This window comes from Vigna unguiculata, chromosome 7 (genome assembly GCF_037176805.1).
Source record: "Vigna unguiculata cultivar grain cowpea cultivar isolate G323 ecotype 2 chromosome 7, ASM3717680v1, whole genome shotgun sequence".
Taxonomy (NCBI): Eukaryota; Viridiplantae; Streptophyta; class Magnoliopsida; order Fabales; family Fabaceae; genus Vigna; species Vigna unguiculata.
The window spans coordinates 40,208,692-40,219,214 of NC_140798.1; the positions used below are offsets into that span (position 1 = coordinate 40,208,692).

Consider the following 10,523-nt stretch of genomic DNA (forward strand, 5'->3'; position numbering starts at 1 on the left):
TCTTAAGATTGATAAAAATTTAAGTCTTTTTCATTTTGTAGTTGCGAAGTTTAATCTAATCTATCAAAACATTGCTTCCTTTATTGTTTAATATTTTATATTATTTTCTATCAATATTTGTTAGTGTCAAGAAAAATTATCGAGAATCAGAAATAAAATAAATAAAAAGAAATATAAATAAAGTTTAATTAATCGTAAGGTACCCAGTTTGGTACTAGAGTGTCAAATTGGTACCCGCTTTTAAAAAAGTGTCAATTGCATCCCAACTTTTGAAAATTGCTTCAATTAGGTCCCTTTCAGACAGAGTTGACTAACGCCGTTAGTCAACGTGCCACGTGTCAATCTGTGGTTTTTTTGATTTTTTTTAAACATAATTTTAATTTTTTTTTAATTTTTTAATTTTTTTTTTAATTTAAAAAAAAAATTAAAAATGCCACGTGTCAAGTCCCTGTGTGTGACACGTGGCATTGTCAGTGCCACGTGGCATTGTAATGCCATGTGTCAGTGTCACTATCAGATGCCATTGTGATGATTTCGGTTTAGTCCCCATTTATGTTTTTTTGTTTCAATTTAGTACCTACTTATGTGTATTTGATTCAATTTTGACCTAATAATTTTTAATAATTAATATATTTTTTAATAAAATTAAAAGTAATTAAGTATAAAAGTTTAAAAAAAATTAAGTATTTGATATTTATATTAAAATTTAGTGGTAAAAGTCATTTTAGTACTTATAAATAGCATAACATTCATACAAATAATAAATTTGGTCTGAAATTGAGAGAAACATTATAAATATTAGTACTTAATTTTGTAAAAATATTTATACTTAATTATTTTTAATCTTATAAAAAATGGATTACAAAAATATTTTAATTATTAAAAAAAAATTGGGACAAAATTGAATCAGATACACATACTTAGGTACTAAATTGAAACAAAAAGCCATATGTGGGGACCAAATCGAAATCAACACAATGACATCTAATAGTGACACTGACACGTGGCATTTTTATTTTTATTTTTAAAAAATTTTAAAAAAAAAATTAATTTTTTTTAAAAAAAAAATCAAAAAAACCACAGATTGACACGTGGCACGTTGACTAACGGTGTTAGTCAACTCTGTCTGAAAGGGACCTAATTGAAACAATTTTCAAAAGTTGGGATGTAATTGACACTTTTTTAAAAGTGGGTACCAATTTGACACTCTAGTACCAAACTGGGTACCTTACGATTAATTAAACCTATAAATAACTATCCAATGTCTTTTGATCTAGAGTGTCCACACTCTCTAAAGCAAACATTATGAACTTAAATTCCATTATATAGTTAATAACATCTATCCCTTGATTTTCTTAGATGATGTAAAAATTTTCAAGATATTATTTTTATCAGCTTAACATTCTCCATCCTGATTAAAATAAATATATCTTTATTGCCTATACTAGCAATTATACTCCACCATGAGGAATATCACTTGAAATCAAGATTATTGTTGCAGGTTACACAATTGTCTCATGGTAAAGGCCCGGTAGGTCAAGTCACAATCCAAATAGGATTCCTAGTAGGACAATTGTTAAGGAGAGATTATTACAGGTTGCACAATTGTCCTACAGCGGAGGTCAGGTGAGTCAAGTGACAATTCAAGTAAGATTCCTAATAAGACAAGAAAATTATTGCAGGTGATATTAATTGTCCTATAAGAAAGACCAAATAGGTTAAGTCACAATCAATTGTGGTGCTTAAAATGTTACACTTTTAAAGTAAAAGAAATTGTAATTGACTATAAGTGTTGGCCTACAAACGTTCAATCCTAACGGTTGTTACGATCGAACCGTGTAGCTTGAAATTTTACGCTCGGTCCTTACGGTTATTTAGTCGGAAATTCAAGAGTTTCCTCGAAGACATAAAAAGTGAACAACCATTGGTAGTGTGAAATGCAAGACAATGGTCATGTGATATATATGAGCCATGTTTTATTCGTGTTACATTTTCTTTGTAAGAATACACATTCTTCACAGGTCACCAATGGCATTCCCCCATTTTCTCTGACAAAAAAGAACTCATTGGAATGGTTGAAAACATAAATCACAGTGAAAGGATTACGGAGCAATGGTGGTTCGTTAGATATTTTCAAGTTCCTGCCATTATTCTGTTTCTCTTCCTCATTCCTCCATTCATGGATGAACGATTCTGCATACCCGATTCAGCATCTTCTTCCAGCGCTTACTGGCTTCTTCTGCAAGTCCTCTCTCTCATCCCTCTCTGCCACTATCTTCTCCTTGCAGCGTTCATTTTCTTCTCCGTTCTCTACAACTTCCTCGAACTCCATTTCTTCCAAGATCTCTTCTCGGGATTCGCAGGCTCCCCTGTGCTTCTCTCCTACAACTCCTCCTCTCAAATCTACCACGACGTCGTTTCGAAGTGCGAGGTTCTTCGCGGAAGATATTTCGCCACGCCCTGGCTCTGCAGCCCTCATCTTCAGACTCTTTTCTTGAACTACTTCGGCACACCTCCCTTGCTGAAATACACCAGGTCAATTCAACCGTCCTTACCTAATCCCTATTTATTTGTTGAAGATTGTTGAAGATGGAAGACGCAATAATTAGTTTTGTTTCAGGGAACTGTTTAGGACTGCTGATGCTGGAACCATTGCCTTGGATTGGCTGTTCAGTTCTCATGGTAAGTTTAATTAAAGTGTTCTGTTATGGTTTATGGACAAACATGCGTACTTGATGTAGTAATTTGGTGATAGTTGTCGAAGTCGAAGGTTCATCCATCTTTCTGTCTTTTCTATGACTGCTCATTTTACAGTTTCGGATAATGTTGATTATGAAGATGAATCTGTTCCCATTGTTGTAGTTATTCCGGGCCTCACAAGTGACTCTTCATCTCAAGTAAGTGTTTCTATTTACTTTTGATTTTAATACACCCTTCGATGTCAACCAATTAAAAATCACTGCATTACTTTTACAGTAGACCACGTTTTATCCTTGCTCTGTCGGCAGCTCCTTGTCTGCTACTAGATCAGGGCTTGTAATGTTATTTTATTATTATCCTTGTCCTAGTACCATCTGAACTTCTCTAGCTTAGTATGCAAAGTCTTGCGTTATGAAACCATTATTGTTGTTTTAACTTTTTTAACAGTTTAGTGTGCAGCTGCAATATATTTACCTTTTGTTTTGCATTACATAATGTGTTAGGAATTTAAGGTGAGTTAGAAATTTCATGTCGGGTAAAAATGAGTAAGATACTAATATACCTGTTGCTTAAAGGTTAAGTTGAAAGTGATTTCCTTGTCTCCTATATAGCTTGCTCACGTATAGCAGTTGACAAAATGGGAAAGTGAATTGGACACTATTGTTTTATTAGTTTATTCTTTCGTGAAAAAAGAACAATAAATGTTTCCTTGTATCCTTATGAACGTCCCCTAGTTTTCATATGCATTTATACACTACACTGATATCTCAGTTTTATTTTTTCCTTCTCTTTTCTTGCTTTCATGTTGACAGTATATCAAACATCTCGCGTATCACACTGCAAAGCGTGGATGGAACGTTGTTGTCTGTAACCACCGAGGTTTTGGAGGTGTTTCAATCACGGTTAGTTTTTTCTGCAAGCTTTAAATAAATAGAACAAAGGGTTGCTACAGTTTTAAAGCATAACTTGAATCCTGTTGATTATAATGTGGTATTATTTTGCACTGTATCAATCTCATCTCATGTTCTTGTGTTAATAGTTTCTTGATCTTGTTTTTCTTTTTAAAATCATTTCAGTCTGACATTTCCTACAATGCTGGATGGACCGAAGATGTCCGAACAGTGGTTAATTATCTCCATAAAGAGAGATCCAAGGCACCACTGTTTGTTGTTGGAACTAGTATTGGAGCTAATATTCTGGTATGTTAAACTTGAGCCTTCTGAAATGGTTATAATAAATGTTGCCTTTTTTACGTCAAAAATAATTTAAATTACTATCAATATTATAATTTTTTTGAAAGGACATACATTTTAGGTGCCACTTGCAGGAAGGGCCAATGAAAAAATTATTTAAGTTTGTGTATGACATTTCTATTTTCTCGAAAATTTGACCTCTGTTATCAAATATAAAAGAATTTCTGGTTATAGCTATATAAAAGAATTTCACTTTCTCGTATTATATATCTTATTAGGACTGATACTGAAATTCATTATGATGTTTCTCATCATTGATACGTTTTTCTATTTGCCTTTCAAACTATACCAAAACTGCACGAAATTATCTTATTATCACTTATGCGAGGAGCTGTGTTTGCACTGCATTTTTTTATTCAATGATTGTTTATAGGTTAAATATCTTGGTGAGGATGGTGAGAATATTCCTGTTGCTGGAGCTGTTGCTGTTTGCTCTCCTTGGGACCTTTTGGTTAGTATTTTGATTTTAAAGTGACTTGTTTTAAATTTTGAATTTCAAAAGACTTCGGTCAATATGCTATGAAAAATCACTACAATCTTTCATTTGAATTTGTTCTCACTTCTCGGTTTAATTGCTAGATGGTTTAATTGAAGAAAAGAAATTAGTTTTGTACGAAACAGAAAATAATACAAATTGAATGAAATAATTGAGAATAATATATTTTGAAAATTGGAGTTTATGATTACATGCCTTAAAAATCAAGTCGTAGAAGTGGTGAAGGAAACAATAATAAAAGGTCAAATTGTCCATTCATAAGTGTTCTTTTATCAAAAAGTGTATGTGAATAATCAAAAACTATTTTGAATGCGATTGGTGGTTCAAATTGAGTTTTGGATCTGTTTTAAATTATTTAATGTAATACTTTTGGAATTATCAAAATAGTGTACTGAATTTAATTTCCTCTTCAATATTCTCGTATATGTTGGAATCGATCTTCATTTTACCTTTTATTAAACTTCGCGAAGTTATATTACTTGTTTATCGTTGTAGATAGAGGACAGATACTTGCGCCGGGGGCGTGTGCAGAAAATTTATGATAAAGCACTTGCATTTGGACTTAAAGATTATGCAAAATTGTAAGTCTGCATTTTTTTTTTCAGTTGAATTTAACTATCGTCTTCATAATCTATAAAATCTATTCAAAGTGCAGACAAAGTGGAAACATCAAGAACTTTTGTCCATTGTTCGTTTCTTGACTTAATTTTATATTTTTGCCAACATTCATTGCAGACACCGGTCTCACTTTTCTCGCAATGCTAATTGGGAAGGAATAGAAAAGGTGGCCTTACTCGTTATTGTTTTATTTTCATTTGATTACCTTAATTTCATTTATTTTCCAATGGTAAAATAAGGCTGTTTTTGTCGTGTTATATATGGTAAAATTGAAAGTGATGTCGTAATTTGTTATGGACGTATTTTCAATGTCTCCCCTAAAAAACCTCGCAACTCATTTAGCTGTGTTTGGGTTAACTTTTTCTTGGCCTAATTATTCTAATTCTAATACCTATAACATTCTTAAATGTTGTTGTCTTATTCAACGTTAGTTTTTAAATTTTCATCAAACATGTGTGCATGTGCTTTTTTTGCTTCGCAGTCACTTTCTGTCCGCGATTTTGATGATCACGCCACTCGTGTAGTTGGGAAGTACGAGGTACTTGTGTATGGCCTAAATATGTAATATTTTATCTCTTTTTCTGTCTCGTTTTATTAGTTAATCAAAACCAACTCTTTTTCTTCTTAGAGTGTGGATACGTACTATAGACGCTGCAGTAGTTCCACTTATGTGCATTCTGTTTCCGTTCCGCTTCTGTGTATTAGTGCTCTTGACGATCCAATATGTACAACAGAAGCCATTCCCTGGGATGAATGCAAGTATGCTCCTCCATTGTTTCATTGCTTCTTATTTATTTTCGTTCTCTTCTATTACTTTAGCTCATATTAATGCACTACTCTTTTGGTAGGGCAAATAAAAACATTGTGTTGGCTACTCTAAAGCATGGAGGACATCTGGCCTTCTTTGAAGGGCTAACGGCATCTCGTCTTTGGTACACAATTGTTCTTTTATCGACATATAAGTGTGTCTAAATTTCATATTAACTAGAAAAAAAAATTGAAAACTTATAAATACATGTTTTATCAAGATGTATTTAGTATTAATAGGTGAATTTTAAATCTAACCCAAATTTTGCATCCATATATATATATATATATATATTTTTATCTTATCTCTAATTGATATCTCTAATTGATATGAAATTTTTTAATCTTGTTAGAGACAATTTTTGGTGATTAAACTAATTTTCAATCATTGGTACATTTTTAATTTTCCCCTCTTGCAGGTGGGTAAGAGCTCTAAATGAATTCCTTGGTGTTCTACACAGCAGCAATTACATGCAAGGAGAAAGGTAAAATCTGGTGTGATATTGTTCATGGGGAAATAAGCAGAAATTTTGTGTTGGCTGAATTTTGATTTTTCTTTGCTACCTGTCGTGTAGATTTGTCAACCAAAAATTCCATTGACTCGTGAATTGATCATCGCACTTATGAATGTGCCTGAACAATCAATGACCTCGGAAACGATGTGGAAGAAACAGGTTTAGTCCAGTATATGTATTAATGACAGTCATAACACGGTTCCACAAGAAAATGTTCATTAAATGATGAGCTTGTGACTAACCAATGGAAAGAGTTGACGAATTCTCTGCTATTTGACCCAAGTTATTTTCAATACTGTGCCTCGTGATTTACGAAGCCACAGAGGATAAAAGTCTTCTATAATATTTTGGATTGAAAATTTGAAGAAGCTAATTTAATTTTAGACAGTTTAAACGCTTTATAAAAGATATAGTCTGAACAAAGAATTTTACAATTTTATAAAAATAGTTAGATTAATTAAATTTAGAAAATTTTAAATTTTACAACAAAAAAAAATCATTAATCTCTTTTTAATTTAACCTTCAAGTGGTTGTCACTAATACCAAAATTAGTTTGATAAGGCTTGACTATAGTAATTTTAATATATTTCATATATATTAGAAGGTTTGTTTATATTAAATTTGTTCGGTGTTAGATTAATATCATTTAGTTATGATATTTTTTATTGTAATTTTTATTTGCTATAAAATAATACTTAAATTAATATTTAGAACAATAAAAAAAACAAGTATCGATAAAGATGGATAATATATGAGGATAAAGATGATTTTTTGTTCTAAAATTAGGATAAAATAATTAAACCCATGACTTTATTTTCATTCTCCATTTGCAACTTGCGGATCAACTGCTATCATTATCATAAGTAAATATATATATATATATATATATATATATATATATATATATATATATATATATATATATATATTAGTTTTACTTTTTAAGAGAATATATATCGACGACGAAATCCAATTATTTAAGTGCAAACGTTACATCACATGAAAAATGGAAAGTGGACAAGAAAGTGGTACCCCACACCTCACTTGGAAGTCTTTATTGTTTTATCTCCACATTTTTACCTTAAAATACTTATTTGTAGAATTCCATCACTCCTGGCCCAGAGGAGGCATGACAAGCAACATGAAATTTTGAAAAACCAGCGAGCTTGCACAAATTCTCGTACTGTTTCTCAGTTCTTTCTTTTCCACCGGCTGTGATAAACATAAGGTTGTCCAGGCTGGAAACAAGCTGAGATTGTTCAGTTGCTTCTGGTTCTTCTGGCATTATGAACTCCAGAACAACCACCTTCCCATTTTCAGCCAGTGCTTTGTGACAATTGATTAAAATTTCTACGCACTTCTCATCAGACCAGTTGTGCAATACAGCCTAAAACAACATCATAAAACACATAAAAAAGGATTTAGAACCTTCAAAATTAAATTAGATTTATTTAATGAATTAGGTGTTTATTCTATCAAGTACCTTCAGTGTCATGGCGTCACCCTCTGGAACTCTTGCAAACATATCTCCTCCAACATGCTCAACCCCTTAACAAAATTTCACAGAGTTTAGAATTTAAATTAACCCTTTGATATATATGATTAAACATTAGATATATCAGGCTACCTGATAGCACTGGTGCATTCTCAATGACTTGGGGCAGATCAAAATTAATTGCTTTAATTGAAGGGTGTTTCGAGATTATCATTTTGAGGTTTTGTCCATTTCCACCTCCTACATCAACCAACCTTGATATTCCCTCAAATCCAGTATATATGTCAAGTATTCTATTCATATCATTCACACACAAATCTGCCATAGACTTGTTAAAAATTTGGTTCATTTTGGGATCCTTTTCCATGTACTGGTACGTTGTTACCCCATGAACTTTCTTGAACAAATCAACGTCTGCATCGACCACTGCCTCCTTGAAATTCAGCCTGAGGAAAATAGTTAAAAACATTGGAGCAAAGTAAGCATTCCTTCTTGGAAAAATGGGAATTAGGGCTGCACTTTTAGTCACGTTGACGTAATGTATGAAAAAAGTGTTTAAGATTCTTCTCATAATACTGCACACACCCTTTATGTCTACAAAAAACAACCTCATACTTAATAGTCCACTTAACTAAACTAAACTAAAATAACTTCATACCAGTTTCATTCACATCATGATACAGTAATGATAAGAAAACATGCATAAGAGTTAAAATCATTTACCAAAGTGGTGAGAGTGCAGGACAAGAGAGAAAGGATGCGAATGAAGCGAAGTAGCCTGTAGCTGCATCAGGAGCATAGTATTGTCCAATTTGTGAGAGTCCATAAACTGTCTCGGTGGCACCATGTTGTGTGGTTCGTGTGGAAGTGGTAAGAAGAGAATAACTAGCAAGCAAACGCAGCATGCGATCGAGCCTATCAGGCAAATCAGGGTGCTGGTTTGGGAGCTTGGAAGCAATTTCGTGAGATGACATGAACGAACCGTGTGGTGTTGCCTTGGCTATGATCTCAAACAGGTTGAGCTCAATAGCAGCATTCAGAACTGCAGGGTAAACCACAGCAGTACTAAGCAGCATTCCAGATAGACGAGCACCTTCAGTGTTTTTGGGACAAGTTGTAAGGAGGTTATTGTGGGTAGCAACATTGGATTCCCCCATTCTTGCTTCTTTGAATTCCAATGATCTTTAGTTTTCTGGTTTGGTTACAAATGTGTCTGCTTAATTGCTCTTCAGTGTGCTCCTTTTATAGGTGTTTGTGGTCGTAGATGGAAGGCTTTACCTTGATTTTTCCTTGTCTTGTTGGTTGATTTTTTTAGCGGTGGGTACCTAAGCAACGCTTGTGGTGAGAGATTTATTTCAATTTCCTTGACTTACGTGTAAACTCTATAAATGTTTGAGAATAAATTTTGCTATTTACATAACAATTCCCGATTTACTCTCTTAATCAAAAATATGTTCAGTTTCTCTACTTATCTGTGTAACTTTGACTATTCAAAGATAAAGATGATTATACTTTTAAAATGAGAGATAAATTTAAATCATAATAAACTTGAAGACTAATTACGAACAATACATTAAAGAAAAAGTTGCATAATTTTTTATGGTAAAATGTCAAGATATGGACGTTAAGTTACTTGATTGAGTATGAATGGGACTCCTGCATAGAAAATAAATGCAGAGGAGAAAATAGAAAAGTATGAAGGAAGAGTTTGAACATTATGAGGTTGCGTTTTTCTCTGGTTACCTTTTCTTTTATTTTGCTTTTCTTATATCTATCTCTCTTTAAGGTTTTATTTTTCGTATATACGGTGCGAATCAAATACAAAAGATAATTTAATCACTTCGTCAATTTATCGAGTTCTGTAAGTCTTAGAAGAGACAATGAAAATAAATTTAAATATAATGATAGCGCCATCAATATTTAATTTATTTATTTTAAAATATTTTAAAACATTTTTTAAAATATATTTATCTTTTTTAAAATATCTTAAAAGTTATTTATTAAAAAATATTTTTATTTTATTTTATTTTTAAAAAAATAAATACCTTTTCAATATATCAATTTGAGACACTTTTTAGCATAGAAATAGTTGCCCTCTAATTATATAAAAGAAAAGGTAGTTTCCATTTTTCAACATTGCTAGAATTGCTCCTTAAGTGGAACATAAACCGTCACTCATCAATTAGGATTAGTGGATTACTATATAAAATAATAAAATATGTTGACAAATATAATGAGATGATGTTTTTGATTGTGCATATCTCATTGATTGCTTCATTATTTATTGTTGAATGGTAAGCATGAATCAGCAATAAAGATGACATTAGTTAAGTTTTGACAGAAAGGATTAGAAGGAGAGGGGGAGATGGGAAGGATTAGAAGGTAAAGTTGATGTTGTTCTTTTTAAGGAATTAGGAGGTGATTTTAGAGTAGATTAAAATATGAAATTCGTGAAAGTTTATGATTAAATTGAGTGATGTGACATATTAAAAAAATAATTTAATAAATAAAAAAAGGAGATTACCAAAATATCTCTGATGTTAAAAGTAATATAAAATGCTATATAAATCATTTAGAGTAATTTATTTAATTTATATTAATTGTGTGAAATAATAAAAATATATTTATAAAAAAATAAT

At 31.8% G+C, this 10,523-nt stretch overlaps 2 protein-coding genes across 2 annotated transcripts; one reads left to right on the forward strand and one right to left on the reverse strand.

Annotated features, from left to right (window-relative positions):
• The first annotated feature begins 1,937 nt into the window (after positions 1 to 1,937).
• LOC114192263 (embryogenesis-associated protein EMB8-like) lies at positions 1,938 to 6,748 on the forward strand. The gene is made up of 13 exons (XM_028081924.2): positions 1,938 to 2,535; positions 2,621 to 2,682; positions 2,815 to 2,897; positions 3,513 to 3,602; positions 3,777 to 3,899; positions 4,327 to 4,404; positions 4,945 to 5,030; positions 5,185 to 5,233; positions 5,549 to 5,605; positions 5,696 to 5,826; positions 5,916 to 5,999; positions 6,294 to 6,359; positions 6,450 to 6,748. Exons 1-13 carry the CDS (start codon positions 2,072 to 2,074, stop codon positions 6,472 to 6,474), a joined length of 1,398 nt encoding a protein of 465 aa, XP_027937725.1. The 5' UTR covers positions 1,938 to 2,071; the 3' UTR covers positions 6,475 to 6,748.
• Positions 6,749 to 7,343: 595 nt separating this feature from the next.
• Positions 7,344 to 9,113, reverse strand: LOC114192266 (isoliquiritigenin 2'-O-methyltransferase-like). The gene is made up of 4 exons (XM_028081927.2): positions 8,608 to 9,113; positions 8,017 to 8,330; positions 7,873 to 7,937; positions 7,344 to 7,776 (listed from the first exon to the last, which is right to left on the reverse strand). Exons 1-4 carry the CDS (start codon positions 9,039 to 9,041, stop codon positions 7,480 to 7,482), a joined length of 1,110 nt encoding a protein of 369 aa, XP_027937728.1. The 5' UTR covers positions 9,042 to 9,113; the 3' UTR covers positions 7,344 to 7,479.
• Positions 9,114 to 10,523: the final 1,410 nt, after the last annotated feature.